Below are 16,247 nucleotides of genomic sequence, written 5' to 3'. Positions count from 1 at the left end.
CTGCAAAGGCAGGCAGCCATGGCACAGGCTCAGCCACATCTTTGCAAGGAGCTGGGGCCAGGGAGGAGTGTCCTGTTTGGCACATGCAGAGGCTGCTGCTGTGGTGGCCCAGGGAACAGGGGCTGCTGCCTCACCTCCTCCCAGCTCAGCCCTGGGCTCCTGGGTGCCCTTGTCCCAGAGCACACACAGGGCAGGGGCTGGGCTGGCTGCTGCCAGCAAACAGGCTGCAGAGCATTTTGACACCTCCTCTTGGTTTACTTAGGAAAGGCAGCATGTAGGGGGCAGAAAGCAGCCCAGCAGCATCATTCCCACACTCCAGCTCCTTCAGCACGAGCTGGCAACCAAGGGCACACAAACTGTGGCAGCACCACTGCTGGGACACCAGGGAGTGACCTTGGCTGCTCTGGATCAACCTGATGACATCTAAAGAGTAAGAAAACACTTCAAATCCCCCCAGGAATCCAAAGGATCATGCAGGGAAATGAAGCATCTCCTTCTTGCTCCCTCATCTTCCAAGGCCACCACTGCTTTGAAAGCAGAAGGGGAGAAGGGATTGGGGTGCCTGCAGTTCTTTTAGGGGTGGTTTCTTTGCATGGCAACTGAACAGCATCTGCCTTTAAAACAGAGCAGCCTGAAAACACCCTGAGCCTATGGTGGGCTCAGAACTGCTGCAGAGGGGGAGGCTGGAGCCAGCCTGTGCTCAGGGATGGTAGGACAAGGGGCAATGGCTATAAACTGGCACAGAAGAGGTTTCAAAGCAACACAAGGGAGAGTTTCTTCCCTGTTGAGGTGAGAGAGCACTGGAGCTGCCCAGATGGGCTGTGGAGGCTCCTTCTCTGGAGCCATCCCAACCCAGCTGGATGAGTCCCTGTGTGCCCTGCTCTAGGTGCTGCTGCTCTGGCAGGGGGCTGCACTGGGTGAGCTCTAAAGCTCCCTCCCAACCCTTGAGACCCTGCAGTTATTTGCAGAGGAAACTTTGGGAGCCTTCATGTCTCTTCCCAGATAGTGTTGGCTCATTTGCTCTGGCCCAGCTGCAGGCTGTTTGATCCCAGTTACAGCTCATCTCATCTTGAAGCTGCTGCTGCAGTTCCAGCCCCTGCTCAGTGTGCTGCAGGGCACCAAGCACAGCTCCTCACTCCCTGTGCTCACTGTGGGCAGGAGGAGGAAAACCTTTCCCCCTCCACTCTTTCCATTCCCCCACTTCTTCTTTTCCTCAGAACAGGAGGGAATTAACACCCTGTGGGGCCTTTCCCAGCTGTGACATCCCTGGGACAGTGCTGGAAGGCTTTTCCTCCCTGCAGCTGCACTAAACACCACCAACCAGAGCAGAGATACCCTGGAGCTCAAACACAACTGCTGGCAGTGGGTGGTGGTGTGCAGCAGCATCACCTGCACCCAGAGGGGTTTGGGGCTGTCTGGGGTGTCTCTGGCATGACAGGATTTGGCCCTATTCCTTTGTTGAGGTGCTGGGCAATGGGGCTGGAGCACAAGGGTGCTGGGGAGGGGCTGAGGGTGTTGAGCCTGGAGATGAGGAGGCTGAGGGGAGACAGCAGCACTCTCCAGCTCTCTGCCAGGAGGCTGGAGTTGAGGTTGGAGCTGAGGCAGAACTCAGGGTGCTGGGAGAGAGAGAAATGGCTGCTGCAGAGCAGAGAAGAGGGTGGCTGGTGTTTGTAGCAGCACTTGGGATGTGCCTGAGAAGCAATCCCAGAGCTGTGACTCATCCTCAAACCCTTCAGTCCCAGCTGGTTCCCATTGCACCATCCTGACCCACCCAGTGACCTCAAGGGGGATAAATAAGTGAGGGATGGGGATGGCTGTTCCTTGTGGGTGCAGCCAGCCTCTGGAGGCTGCTTTGGAGGGAAGTGGGGTGTCCCAGGAGGCTTTGGGGTGCAGGTAGTGCTGTGGGGGTGTGTTCTCAGCATGCTGGGGGTGGGGATTGGCTTGTGTGTACAACAGGGTCTGGTTTGCAGAGCTCTTGAGCTGCTGGTTTTGGCTTATCTCCCTTGCCATGAACTTGTCATAGCTGCAAGAGTGGGGGTCAGCTCTGGGCACCCTGGCACAGGCTGCCCCAGACTTGGCTGCTTCTTGGCTTTGCTGCAGGAGCTGCTGGTCTCCTCACTGATCCCTGCTGCAGGCAGCCCCCTGTGCTGTGCCCTTGGCTGAGCATCACCTGGCTCTGCTGTTTATTGCTGAGTGAGGCTGATTGACACTTGCTGATGACCCTCAGGGTTGTTTTCTGTCTTGGGCTTGTGTCCATCTCAGTCTCTTCTGGGATCTTTCCAGTGTCTCCTATCCAGAGGATGAATCTTGAGGCTTTTGGTGGGGGAGGGCAGCTCCTTGAGAGGTGTTTGATGGTCTTGCTGTGCCACTGCAGACATTCAGAGGGTCCTTCTCCCTCTTCCTCAGCCCAGAGGAGCTTATTTTCTGTGCAGGGATGAAGTGGCAGCTCAGGCTGGGGTGACTGAGCAGTCCCAGCCAGGACCCTGCCACCCTTCTGTCTGTCCTGGTTACCCAGAACCCATCCCACAGCACCTCTGGTAGCTTTCAAACCCCTCCTCTTCTTTTGGAGGCACATTCAAAGGGGAGCCCATGCACTCCTGAGCAGGCAGCTGCTCACTGGTAATTGCTGATGCTGAACTGGGAGGGAGTGAGGAGCCCATGGGCAACAGCTCCAGTGTGTCCCAGTCAAAAGGGACCCAGCTTAGCTGGGACTCCAGCCTTCAAGATGGCAATAACTACATCAGAGTGTTGCAGAGACATTTGAAGTGCCTGGTTTCTTGGCAGCAAAGCCAAAGGGGCAAGAGTCTGCCTTCAGTGAGGGGCTCTGGGGGTGGAACCCAGGTCCTGGGGAGAGCTGGGGCTGAGCCTCACAGCCCAGGGGGGTGATTTGTGCCCTGGGCAGCTGCTGCACACAAACTGCATTTACCTATCAGAGGTGCAAAGAGTTTGATCTCTGTTATTTATAGGAGCTGCTATAAATGTGCCAGGCTGGGAGCAGAGGGGTTGGACACCTCCCAGGGGGAGGTTGGTGGGACCCAGCTACACACACTGATGTGGGACCTGGGCACAGAGGGGTGCTGGGCTGAGCCTCTCACAGAGCCTGCATTTGGCTCTTGGCTCCTCCTCTTTTTGGGAAGCAGCAATCATGCAGAGATGCTGCTGGCCCCAGGGCTGAGGTGTGCAGGAGTTACACATAGCTCTAAGCCCTCATCCTGCTCCCTGGGCTCATCCCACTAGTTCTGAGTGGCCAGAGCAGGGCCAGATGTTGCACAACACCCCAAAATCCCCCTCCAAAGCATTTCCATGCCCAGGGCAAAGTCCCTTTGGGACTCCCTGTTCACACTTGGGCAGTGCTGCCAACCCCCAGGGGCTGCTCCATCAGCCTCCAGCTCAGCCTGGCACTGCAGGAGGGCTTCATCCTGCTCAGAGGAAGAGGAGACAACGGGCTGAAAGCAAAGCTGGTGCTGCCTGAGCTTCCCCTCCTGCTCTCACTCCTGCCAGGGAGGAATGAGCAGAGTCATGGGGCTGCAGAAACCTGACTCCTGGGGTGATGGCTGGTGGCAGCTGGAGGCACAGCCACCTCCTGCACAGCACCAACGGCAGCCTGGCTGGGATCAGCACTGGGCTGGCAGCAGGAGCAGGGCAGGATTGTGCCCCTGTGCTGGGGAAGGGGCTGAGGGAATCACAGAATGGGGTTGGAAGGGAGCTTTGGAGATCATGCAGTGCAACCCCCCTGCAGAAGCAGCTCAACCTAGATCAGGGAGCACAGCAACGTGCCCAGGAGGGTCCTGAAGCCCTCCAAGGAAGGAGCCTCCACAACCCCTCTGGGCAGCCTGTGTTGAGCCTGGAGAAGAGGAGGCTGAGGAGAGACCTCCTCCACACTTCTAAGGACCTAAAGGGTGGGTGGCAGGAGGATGGGGAGACACTTTTATTCAGCAGCAGGACCAGAGGTAACAGGCACAGGCTGGAACCTTTTGGTGCTGAGCTGAGGGAGCCCTGGCCCAGGCTGCCCAGGGAGGGTGTGGAGGTTTCTCAGGAGGTTCCCATCCCCAGTTGGCCACATTCCTGTGCCCCTGAGGCAGGGGAAGCTGCTGGAGCAGGGGCTGGAGCAGCTCTGCAGGACCCTTCCAGCCCTCTCCTCTCTGTGACTCCGCTCCCTGTGTATCTGCCATCAACCCACCGAGCTCCCTCCATCCCTTGGCTTCAAGAGCTGAGCAAAAAAAGCCCCTGGGGCAGCAGCCTTGAGCCCTTTTTGTCCCTTCAGGCTGGGCACAGGCACCCTGGGAGCAGAATGAGAGCATGGCTGGCCTGCCACACATCCCGGGCCCCGAGAACCTGCGTCCCTTCAGCCCGGCCTCGCTGGCGGCCATCGAGCGGTGCAGGGCTGAGGCTGAGGCTCTCAGGATAAAGAGGCAGCACGTGGAGCTGCCTGAGGAAGAGGAGCTCAAACCCAGCAGTGACCTGGAAGCTGGCAAGAACCTGCCCCTCATCTACGGCGACCCGCCGCCGGAGCTCGTCGGGACGCCCTTGGAGGACTTGGACCCTTTCTATAAGGATAAGATGGTGAGAGGTTGGAGTTGAGCCCATGGGTAGGCTCAGTCTAAAACTCAAGGGAAAGACCAAAGCATTGGCTTCCTCTTCTTCCCACCAAGCCCCAGGGTCTCACCTGAGCCCAGGGTGGTGACCCACAGCCTGGGGCTGCTGCGGTTGCTTCCCCTCTGTCTGTCCTTTGGCCGTGTCCCAAGGCTCTGGAGGTGTCAAGCACGCAGAGGTGTCGCCTCTAACGGCAGCACTTGGTCCCAGGGGGTGCTCCAGGGGTTAATCCATCTGTGTTTTCTCCACAGACCTTCATAGTCCTCAACAAAGGGAAATCCATCTTCCGCTTCTCGGCCACCCCGGCCCTCTACCTGCTGGGGCCCTTCCACCCCATCCGCAGGGGAGCCATCAGAGTGCTCATCCATTCATATCCTTGTCCCTCTGTGATGCTGCTGCACTGCCAGGTCCAAAGCCTGATGCCTCAGAGTGCCAACAGCCCTGGCAGAGGGCTCAGAGGAGTGTTTCATGGTGGTGCAGTGAGCAAATGTCCTGGGTCTGCTGCCTCCATGGCCAGAACTGGTCAGGCATCATGCTTCGGCCCTTGCCCAAGGAGAGGGTGCTGGAAGGCTCTGGGAAACTTGCCTGGCACCAAGAGGGCAAGTCTTGGTTGGAGGAGAGTGCTGGAAGGCTCTGGGAGCCCTGCCTGGCACCAAGAGGGCAAGTCTTGGTTGAGGAGAGTGCTGGAAGGCTCTGGGAGCCCTGCCTGGCACCAAGAGGGCAAGTCTTGGTTGAGGAGAGTGCTGGAAGGCTTTGGGAACCCTGCCTGGCACCAAGAGGGCAAGTCTTGGTTGAGGAGAGTGCTGGAAGGCTTTGGGAACCCTGCCTGGCACCAAGAGGGCAAGTCTTGGTTGAGGAGAGTGCTGGAAGGCTCTGGGAGCCCTGCCTGGCACCAAGAGGGCAAGTCTTGGTTGAGGAGAGTGCTGGAAGGCTCTGGGAGCCCTGCCTGGCACCAAGAGGGCAAGTCTTGGTTGGAGGAGAGAAGGAACCTAAATAGTGGAGCTTCTCAGGAAGAGGTTTGAGGTCTCTGAGGTGTGGGGAGACTTGGAAAGGAAGGAAAAGGTTTACAGGTCAGGAGATCCCATCCAGTCTGGGGAGTGGATGAGTTGGGGAGCTCCAAGGGAGAGGGAAGCAGGGATGGAAAGGCAGGGAAGGCACGAGGATGGGTGGGAATTGATCCCAGCACAGCTCTGGTGACAGCAGGGTTGGGGGAAAGCTGTATCTTGGGGTGATGGAGAAGAAGGAGCCCGGGGGACAAGAAGGGAAACAGAGGCAGCAGCATGGGGATGGGGAAGGGAGGAGAAAGGGGGACTAAGGGGAAAGTGTGAGCACAGGACTAAGCTGGGAGAGAGCTGCAGGAGCATCTCTGAGTTGGGAGCCAGGACGAGAGGAGCCAGGGTGCTTGGTTCCATAACCATGGGGAAAGGGGGAGTCTGGGCAACAGCCACAGCATTTCTCCTTAACCAGCTTTTAAATTATTCAGCATGTTCATCATGGTCACAATTTTAACCAACTGTGTGTTTATGACACTGAGCAACCCCCCGGCGTGGTCCAAGAACGTGGAGTAAGTCCCTGTCCCCTGGACCTCCCTCAGCCACGGGGTCATCCCAGCTTGGGCATCCTCAGCTGAGGGAGGGGATTAGGGACCCAGGCAGCCTTCAGAAGAGGAGAGGCCTGGTGGGGGTCCCTGTGGCAGGAGATCACAGCAGGGCAGGTTGAGGTGGGTCAGCAGGGATAGTCTGGAGATGCTGAGAGGATCTGTCAATGCAAGCAGCCCCAGGTGGGAAGGGGGAAATCTGCTGTGCTCCAGCTCAAGTGGGCTCTCCCCAGGGTGGGGGTGGGACACCAGCAGGGACCTGGGGTGTTGCAGATCAGGCACCAGAGGGGTTGGCACCTCAAGCTGTCCCAGCTTGCCTTGTGAGATGAGGTGGAAGCCTCCCCCAGTGCTGAAGCAGCCTGAGAAAGCAGCAGCTCAGGACCACATGTCCCCCACAACCCTCCCCCTGAGCTGGCCCTTGGACCCAGGGCGAGCTGTTCCTGTTTCAGATACACCTTCACTGGCATTTACACCTTTGAGTCCCTCATCAAGATCCTGTCCAGAGGCTTCTGCATCGATGACTTCACATTCCTGAGGGACCCCTGGAACTGGCTGGACTTCATGGTCATCTCCATGGCGTGAGTGTGCTGGGCTGAGGGCAGCACAGGGGCTCTGGCCTTTGCCCCCTGGCCAGCAAGGAGGAGAAATGTGCCTGGCAGAGCCCTTGAAGACCTTTTTGTCTCCTGTCCTGCAGCTACATTACTGAGTTTGTGGACCTGGGGAACATCTCAGCTCTCAGGACCTTCCGTGTGCTCCGTGCCCTGAAAACCATCACTGTGATACCAGGTGGGATTCTCTCCTCCTTATCTTCCCTGTCCTTGAGCTCAGGTTTGGCCCCGGTCCCCAGCAACTTGTTCCTTCCTAGGAGAAACCAGGGTGGGTGAGGTATTGGATCCCCATGCATCAATTTCCACGTGGTTCAGCTTTTGGGTCTGGTCCTGCTGGTTTTACACCTCGGCATTAGCTGCTCTCACTGGTCCCAGCTGTGGTACCACCTAGTGTTAGCTCACAGAAATGAGCCACCTCGCAGAGGTGTGAGGTGGGACTAAGAGCAATTCCCTTGGTGAACAAGCTCTGGTGTTCCCTGCTGTTTCCAGATCTTTAGAGTTCATGTTTGGGTGAGGGGGGGTTTATTTTGCCTCCATCAAACAGGCTCAAACGTGCATCTAGCAAGATGTAAGCTGCTGCTTTCTGTCCTGACAGAAGCTCAATGCTCAGAGCTGCTGGTGGGAGCAGCATCAGGGTGTCCCAGCACCCCCCACCATCCCTGCAGAGCTTGGAATGACATCCCCTGTGTCAAAAGCCCACTGAGGCTCTGTGGGGGAGCCTCCTCTGGGGAGGAAAAGGCGATGCTGAGGGGCAGAGATCAGTTAATCCTGATGCCTCACGGAGGTATCACTTTGCCACCTTCATTCAAACACACTGGGGCTTCTCCAGCTTGAAGGGATGAGGCTGGAGGGTCAGCCTGGACTCCAGACCACCCTCAGGGCTGCAGCACCTGGGGGTGTTGGGCCACCAGAGACTGAGAGTGATGCTCAGCATCTTCCAGCTGGGCTGGCAAAGAGCTTTGCCTTGTGCCACAGCAAAGTGATTGAAGCTGGGGAAGGGGCTGGAGAATGAGTCTTGTGAGAAGTGGCTGAGGGAATGGGGGTGTTGAGCATGGAGAAGAGGCTGAGGGGAGACAGCAGCACTCCCTGACAGGAGGATGGAGTTGAGGCTGGAGCTGAGGCAGAGCTGTTTCCCTGAGAGGGGTGTCAGCCCCTGTGCCAGGCTGCCCAGGGAGCTGGGGCAGTGCCCAGCCCTGGAGGCATCCCAAACACACACAGCTGAGGTGCTGAGGGCTGTGGTGGGCTGGGCAGGGTGAGGGCAGCACTTGGACTCCATGAGCTTAAAGGTCTTTTCCACTAGTGATTTGGGGCAAAGAAGGTCACATTTTGGCATTGAGGGGGAAACAAAGCCAGAAGGGCTTGATGGCTGCCAGGCTGGGGTGGGCTTTGGCTTGCACCCAGCTTACAGCTGGCACAGGGAGGCTTCACTGGCACTGGTCTAAGGGTGACAGTTTGGGGAGGGAGGGTTTGTACAGGGCCTGAGGGGGCAGCTGGAACACACCGTGGGGCACAGAGCTGGGAGCCTGAGCTCGTGCAGCCAAACCGCTGACATCCCAGAGCCAGGAGCACCATGCCACCATCCCACTGTCAGCCAAGGGAGCAGCTCAGCACTGCCACCTCTGTCCTAGGGCTGAAAACCATCGTGGGGGCTCTGATCCAGTCGGTGAAGAAGCTGTCAGACGTCATGATCCTCACGGTGTTCTGCCTGAGCGTCTTCGCCCTCATCGGCCTCCAGCTCTTCATGGGGAACCTGCGGCAGAAGTGCGTGCGCTGGCCTCCCCTCAATGACACCCTCCTGGGGGACCTGGAGCTGGGCAACGACACCTTGGCCAACACAACCTTCTATGGCAACTTCAGCAGCAGCTTCTTCTTGAGCAGCAACTTCAGCAGCAACTTCAGCAGCAGCAACAGCACCTTTGACTTCGAGGCTTACATCAATGACGAAGGTAACGGCTCCTGCGTGCCCCTCTCTGCTGCCACATGGCCCTGGCTTGCTCCTCAGCCTCTTCCCCTGTGTCAGACCTTCCTGCCAGGGTGCCCTGCTGGGAGCTGTGGTGGCTGGGTGAGAGCAGAGCAGTGCACACTCCCAGGTTGGATGGATGGGATTGAATCCTGGGCGAGTGAAACTCCTCCAGAAGGGTTTTGCTGTGGGGAGAGCTTGGCCCAACCAGCATCATCAGCTCCCCTGCTTGCTGCTGAGGGCACAGCAGCTGGGCACTGTTGGACCATCTGGCACAACCATCCAGGAGCAGATGGGACTTTGGGTGGGAAACCAGAGGGGAGGATGCAGGAGTGACACATCTCACCCCTTCCACTACTGCATCAGAGCTGGGTCCTTCCCCAAGTGCTGCTGTGAGAGGTGGGACCAAGCAACAGGTCCTCAAACAGATCTCCCAAGTTTGCTGCTTTCCTACTGCTTCTTTGGCCCCAAAACCTGTGGTGAGCTTTGGTTTGGGGTTTCTAAGCTGTGTGGAAGTGTCAGTCTCAGCTGGCAGAGCTCCACAGGGACAGGGAAAAACCTCTTTGGTGCTGAGGTGAGGGAGCCCTGGCCCAGGCTGCCCAGGGAGGGTGTGGAGGCTCCTCAGGAGGTTCTCAGCCCCCCTTGGACATGTTCCTGTGCCCCCTGAGCCAGGGGAAGCTGCTTGAGCAGGGGCTGGGGCTGGAAGAGCTTTCGAGGTCCCTTCCATTCTGTGGTTCTGTGATGTTTCACATCTCATTAGGGCCCTCAGCAGAAGGTCAGCTTACATCTCAGCTGAGCTACTTTGCCCAACTGTACAAGCATCCCTGGCATTAGTCACAGGAAAGCTTCTTGGTAGAGGTGCAAATTCAATCCACAGGATCTGATGAGTGCAGTGCAAATAGCACCAGCAGCCTGTGGCCATGCTCCTGGGGTTTACAGCTCTTGGGGCCAAGCCAAAAGCACATGGGCTGGAGTTTCACAAGCCAGACATCTCCCTGGTGAGCCCAGGCAGGTTAAATCAAAGCCTGGTGGCACGAAGCCAGGCAGAGCTGGGGATGCTTTGAGGAAGCTCCAGAAAGCCCTGGGTGGCTCCTGGGAGGGCTGTGCTGGGTGATACCCACTATGAGGTCCAGTTGTCTCCTGCCACGTCCTGGGGGTCTGCAGGTGCTCACCCACTTGGCCCTGGGGTGGGTGACCTGTGGTGGCACTGCTTGGCAGCTCCTGTGGCTCTGGGTCTGCTCTCAGGCTGGAAGGAGGAGCTTTAAAGGCCTCTGGTCTGTGAATAAGGAGTGTTTTCTCACCAGTGGAAGGCAACAGGAGCAGAAGTGAGCAGTTTGCCCAGGTGTTTTGGGCCCCCTGTGCTCGGTGCCCCCCTGGCAATGCTGTTGGGTACCTTTTGCCATCAAACAGACCAGCCCTGCCCATGTGTTAACTCATCTTCCCAGGAGGCCTGGCCCTGGCCAACCTGGCTGCTTCCAGAACAATCCCTTGAGCTTGGGAGCCATTTAGTTGGGTTGGTGAAACAAAGCCATGAGCTCTCTGAGCTAGTGCCAAGGAGTTCAATGCAAACAGCAAAGTCAGCAGAGGACAAACCCCAGTGCCCAGTGCTGGGATTCAGACAATTCCCCTGAGCAGCTGCCAAGGACTTGCAAATCAAGGGGTTTCCTTTCTTTATGTCTTTCCTCAACTGCAAAGCCAACTTCTACTTCCTGGAGGGAGCACTGGATGCCCTGCTCTGCGGGAACAGCAGCGATGCTGGGTGAGTGCAGGCTGGGGCAGGAGCAGGGCTGGGATCATGGCTCTGCAGGGGAAGGGTTGGAGAATCCCAACTCTTGGAGGGGGTATCAGTATGGGCATCCCAACTATTCCCCCTGTGCTGGGCTCTGGGGAGGCTGCAGCTCCAGGGCTGTGGTCAGTGTTGGGCTCTTCACTCGCTGCCAGAGGGACACTGAGGGGCTGGAGTGTGGCAAGGGGCTGGGGAAGGGGCTGGAGCACAGGGGTGCTGGGGAGGGGTTGAGGGAATGGGGGTGTTGAGCCTGGAGGAGGAGGCTGAGGGCAGACAGGAGCCCTCTCTGACACTCCCTGGCAGGAGGCTGCAGGGAGCTGGGGGTCAGGCTCTGCTCCCCAGTCATGAAGAACAAGAGGAAAGGGGCTGCAGCTGCCCCAGGGGAGGTTGAGGCTGGAGCTGAGGCAGAGCTGTTTCCCTGAGAGGGGTGTCAGCCCCTGTGCCAGGCTGCCCAGGGAGCTGGGGCAGTGCCCAGCCCTGGAGGGATCCCAAAGGCACAGAGCTGAGCTGCTGAGGGCTGTGGGTCAGTGCTGGGCTGGGCAGGGTGAGCTCAGGGCTGGGACTGCAGCAGCTTCAAGGGCTTTTCCACCTCAAATGATCCAGTGATTCTCTGATGGCACCAGCTTGCAGAGGGCACTGATCTGAGCCCTCTGACTGCCCCAGCCAGGGCAGGGGGAGCTGTGTCTGCTGAAGCATCTCAGTGGAGCTCAGCTGTGGGTGCAGGCTGGGCAGTGCCAGTTGCTCACCCTGCTCTGCCCCTGTGGCTCCTTTGGTAGGAAGTGCCCTGAAGGGTATGAGTGCATGAAGGCAGGCAGGAACCCCAACTACGGCTACACCAGCTACGACACCTTCAGCTGGGCTTTCCTGGCCCTCTTCCGCCTCATGACACAGGACTACTGGGAGAACCTGTTCCAGCTGGTAGGCACCCAACCCTTTCCCTTCCTCTTTTGATGCTGCCCATGGTTTGAGGTGTAAAAACCAGCCCCTGGGCTGGAAAGTTGGGGGAGGTTGCCCTGTGGTTTCTGCCCCTCTCCGTGGTCAGCAGAGATGGGGCATGGTCCCCTCCACTCCCCACTGTGGTTTCCAGGTGTGCTGCCAGATCTGTGGGGGGAATCAGGGCTTTGTAAGGGTATCTCTGGCTTGAGCTCAGAGAGGGGGTAAAGAGGGGAAAGCAAAGTCAGTTGTGCCCTGTGTTGATTCCTCAGTGGGAGGCTGCAGGCACCAGGAGGTCTCAGCTGGGCCTGAGCTCTCTGTCTAAAGGCACACGAGCCCTCAGAGCCAGGAAAGGGCTGCTCCTGGCCCAAGGGTGACACCTGAGAAGTTGGAGGCTGAGAGCCAAAACGAGCCTCAGGTGGAACATTGCCCCCATCCCCACACACATTTGCAGCCCTCGGGCTCCCAGATAACCCACCCAACCCCTGTGCTGCAGGGACATCAACCAAGCAATGACCAACCTTTGGGGGAGATGAGAGCAAGGTGCTGTAGCTGTGCCACAGAAGGGGAGGGTGTCCTGGTGCCAGAGCTCTCAGCAGGAGCATCCCCAGCCCTGGGGCTCTGAGGCAGAGCTGCCAGCCTGTGCCTCCTCTCTCTGCAGACGCTGCGTGCGGCGGGGAAAACCTACATGATCTTCTTCGTGGTGGTCATATTCCTTGGTTCCTTCTACCTCATCAACCTCATCCTGGCAGTGGTGGCCATGGCTTATGCAGAGCAGAACGATGCCACCATGCTGGAGGAGCAGCAGAAGGAGGAGGAGTTCCAGCAGCTCATGGAGCAGCTCAAGAAGCACCAAGAGGAGCAAGAGAGAATGGTTGGTGGGGAAGGGGGAGGCCACGGTGGAGGGACCTGGGGAGCAGGGGGAGCAAAGGGGAGGCAGCAGTGAGCATGGTGGTGCTTGTGCTTGTGTAAAAGCCCAGAACAAGCCCCATTTGGTGCATGGACCTTGGCCAGAGCCCCCAAGGTTTTGCTGCTTGAGGGGAAAAGCAGGTTTGAGAGACTGAATGCAGAAGTGAGGAGGTTTGCATAGCTTTGTCTTCATGGGTTATTCACCCTGAAGAAATCTTCCCTGTTGAGCTGAGGGAGCACTGGAACTGCCCAGATGGGCTGTGGAGGCTCCTTGTCTGGAGCCATCCCAACCCCAGCTGGATGAGCTGTGTGCCCTGCTCTAGGTGGTGCTGCTCTGGCAGGGGGGTTGCACTGGATGAGCTTTGCAGGTCCCTTCCAACCCTTGAGACTCTGATTCTGTTCCCCTTGTGCTGCTGAGGGGAGAGTTTGGGATGGGGAGGGGATGAGGGGAGAGGAGGGGCTTCGACTTCTGTTGGGCTACCACAGACTGCTGCTCATCAGCACCTGAGTTTGCTGCCCGGCAGCTGCAGCAGCAGCAGCTTTGGGCCAAGTCCCGCCCAGGCAGGCGCTGGGGCTGGGCTCTGCCCCGTGCTCAGCCTGGCACAGCAGGCACAGGGGGGGCTGATGCGGCCGTGGGCCGGTGCAGTTGCAGGAGCGACACTCCAGCAGCGGTTCCCTGCCCAGCAGCACGGCCGCCAAGGAGCAGGACTCGGACCCCGGCGCCGAGCAGGACAAGGCAAAGGACTGCAACGGGCAGGTGGTGCCCAGGGTGGTGCTGCAGCGCTCTGCCACGGTGATGGACGTACGTGCCGGGCTCCGAGCCGCCCCTGGAGGGCGCCCTGCGGAGGGACGGGAGGGACGGGCTCGCTGGGGCTCGGGGCCCGTGAGCCTTTGTGCAGCCCGTCTGTGCGTCCCCGTGCTGCACCCCGAGGTCTCTGCAGACCATGCCCTTGGTTCTGCCTGCTCACTCACTTCATCCATCCCTCCATCTATCTGTCCATCCATCTATCTGTCCATCCATCTATCTGTCCATCCATCTATCTGTCCATCCATCTATCTATCTATCTATCTATCTATCCATCCATCTGTCTGCCTATCCATCCATCTACCTGTCTGTCTGTCTATCTATCCATCTACCTGTCCATCTATCCATCTGTCTGTTTATCTACCCACCCATCCATCTGTCTGTCTATCCATCTGTCTACCCATCCAACCATCTACCCATCCCTCCATCCATGATCTAGTCTGCCTTTGGCACAGGCTGCCCAGGGAGCTGGGGAGTGCCCATCCCTGGAGGGATCCCAAAGCCCTGGAGCTGAGGTGCTGAGGCCGTGGGGTGGTGCTGGGCTTGGTGATGTTAGGTTAGTGGTTGGACTCCAGGAGCTTCAAGCTCTTCTCCAAGCAAACCCAACTCTCTGGTGTGTGTGATTTCACCTGCCAGTGCATTACCCCACCTGCAGCACTCTGCCTTCACCCCCTGTGACCTCTCCTTCTAGTTCAACCCCACCAACGAGCCAGAGAAAACTGACCACAACCACCTCACTGTGGGCAACCAAGATGGGCCAGGCCTGGAGAAGAGGGCAGGGAGTGCCATCAGTGTCATCTCCAACGCCATGGAAGGTACAGCCCTGTCCAGCCTGCCTGTGTGTTGCCACCTGGGTCAGCCCAGCTGTGGTGCCTTGCAGGGCTCAGGGTGCTCAGCTCTCCCAGGTCTCAAGGGCTGACTCTGGGGTGGCCAGAGGGGGCCAGTGCACTGCAGTGATGCCCAAGCAGTGCTTTTCAGCTCAGCTCAGCCAGGATGATGCCTGGAGGCAATAATTCAACCTCTCATGCAAATGAACGGGGTTGCAGTTGATTGCAGCAATCTGCTGAGTCAGCTGAGAGCTGCTGAGTGGCTTCCCAAGAGCTGCTGCCTCAACCTCAGCTAAAACAGCAATGTCAGCATGGCAGGGACACCTCAAATCCTGCCCAGAGGCTGAGAGCAGGATCAGAGCCACAGTTCCTGGCTGGATCTGCCTTTCTGTCCTGATCTGAAGGAGAAGGTGTGCAACCTCACTGTCCCTGGGCAAGAGAAGCCTCCTCCTTTTAGCTCTCAGATGGCCTAGGGCTGGGTCAGGACCTCAGGAGAGGTCTCCTCTGGGTGGGTTAGCACTTGCTTCAGCCAGGGGAAGGACAGGACAAGCCTCCACTGATGACACTTTGCTTCCTCTGCCCTTAGAGCTGGAGGAAGCTCACCAGAAGTGCCCGCCGTGGTGGTACAAATTCGCCCACACGTTCCTGGTGTGGAACTGCTGTCCTCTGTGGGTGAAGCTGAAGGAGTTTGTCAAGCTGCTGGTGATGGACCCTTTCGTGGACCTGGGCATCACCATCTGCATTGTGCTCAACACACTCTTCATGGCCATGGAGCATTATCCCATGACAGAGGAGTTTGAGAACGTGCTGAACGTGGGGAACCTGGTAGGCAGCTCTGAGAACCTCGTGTAGAGCCTCAGCAGCCACCTCTCTGGGGTGGGCAGATCCCCTCTGCTGCCCCTGTGCCACCTGAAGGGCATGGCATGCCTGGGAAGCTGTCCCAGCTGCTGAGGAAGTGCTGCAGGGCTCTGATGGCAGCATCCCCGTGGTGGCTGGGCTCCAGGATGGCTCAGATGAAGGGAGCTGATTTGGGGGTGGGATCCATCATCCTTTGCTCATCTTCTGCTGCAGCTTCTGTCTCATCTCATGAGCATCTGCAAGCCCCTGGCTTTGCAGGGCCTGTCCTGAGCCATCTTCTCCATTGCAAGCAGGGGCTGCTGCTCCAGCCCTGGCTGCCACCACTGTGTCCTCGTGATGCTGGGTGGGTGTGTGGTGGAGCAGGGGCCAGTTCAGATGCTGGGAGCACAGGAGTCCCCACAGAGCAGGAGGCAACAGTGGTAGGACTTTCCCCAGTGAAATCCCTGCAAATCTGGGCAGTCCTGGTTTCAGGGGTGTACTGAACAACCAGCTGTGGCTGCTTCTGCTTGGACCTCAGCCTTTCATGTGGGTGCAATCTGCTGGTGGGACAAGGCCAAAGAGGCTCCTCTGGGAAAAGCAGCTCAGGCACGGGAGGACTCACTGTCTCCTCTCCTGACACCTTGCCCTGCTCCAGCACCTGCTGGGGCTGTTCTGGGTGCAGGCACTGGAGTGACACATGCTGGTGCCCGGGCTGTGGGTGGGCTGAGGCTCAGCACACGGCTGCTGTGGCTCTGGTTTCATTCAGGAAATACAAGAGGATTAATTGGCTGCTGCTTGGGGCACAGTCACAAGCCAAGACAGGCCCAGGTTTTCCTCAGGGCTGGTGGCAGTTTCTGGCTGAACATAGACCCCAGCGCTGGTGAGGATGGTGAAGGGTCAGGAAGGGATGGGAGCAGGAGAAGCAGCTCCCACTGAGCATTGGTCTCTCCCCACATCTCCTGCCAGTGCTCAAGATGAACGTTGCAGTGAGGCTGTCAGAGACTGCAGGCAGCCAGGCTGTAAGTGGCAAGAGCAGGGATCAGCTGGCAGGAGCAGACAAGGGGCATGTCAGGGAGCATCCCTTGGGATGCTGGTGCTGGAGTCTCCTGTGCATCCCAGCAAGACCCTAATCCAGGGGGAATTTGTCACCATCCCCTCTCTGCACAAGCCCTGTCATGCAGCTGCATCCAGGATGGTGTTGTCACATTGCTGGTGCTGCTCTGGAGTAAGGTGGCAATGCACAGTGCCTCTGCAGCCCAGGGAAAGAGCCATGTGCAAAAGCCATGCCAGCTCCCACAGGGCTCAGGGAGGGGCAAGGACATCCCAGTAGCAGCCCAGTTCCCAGAGCTGGAAGTCTCTGTGATTCAGCAGCTACTCAAAGGGAGTCTCTTT

The 16,247-nt window shown here is 58.3% G+C and overlaps 1 protein-coding gene across 1 annotated transcript in view; it reads left to right on the top strand.

Moving 5' to 3' along the window:
• The first annotated feature begins 4,299 nt into the window (after positions 1-4,299).
• Positions 4,300-16,247, top strand: part of LOC133628934 (sodium channel protein type 4 subunit alpha-like) — a 27,429-nt gene continuing 15,481 nt past the window's right edge. The window contains exons 1-12 of the mRNA XM_062019133.1: positions 4,300-4,563; positions 4,845-4,971; positions 6,061-6,157; positions 6,640-6,768; positions 6,885-6,976; positions 8,427-8,744; positions 10,454-10,517; positions 11,321-11,462; positions 12,139-12,351; positions 13,033-13,188; positions 13,883-14,006; positions 14,605-14,843. Of these exons, the coding sequence (XP_061875117.1) occupies positions 4,300-4,563; positions 4,845-4,971; positions 6,061-6,157; positions 6,640-6,768; positions 6,885-6,976; positions 8,427-8,744; positions 10,454-10,517; positions 11,321-11,462; positions 12,139-12,351; positions 13,033-13,188; positions 13,883-14,006; positions 14,605-14,843 (1,965 nt within the window). The remainder of the gene's footprint in view (positions 4,564-4,844; positions 4,972-6,060; positions 6,158-6,639; positions 6,769-6,884; positions 6,977-8,426; positions 8,745-10,453; positions 10,518-11,320; positions 11,463-12,138; positions 12,352-13,032; positions 13,189-13,882; positions 14,007-14,604; positions 14,844-16,247) is intronic.

The sequence above is a fragment of the Colius striatus genome, chromosome Z, assembly GCF_028858725.1.
Source record: "Colius striatus isolate bColStr4 chromosome Z, bColStr4.1.hap1, whole genome shotgun sequence".
Taxonomy (NCBI): Eukaryota; Metazoa; Chordata; class Aves; order Coliiformes; family Coliidae; genus Colius; species Colius striatus.
The sequence above is the reverse complement of the archived record's forward strand: the minus strand, read 5'-3'. Positions and strand labels throughout refer to the sequence as shown.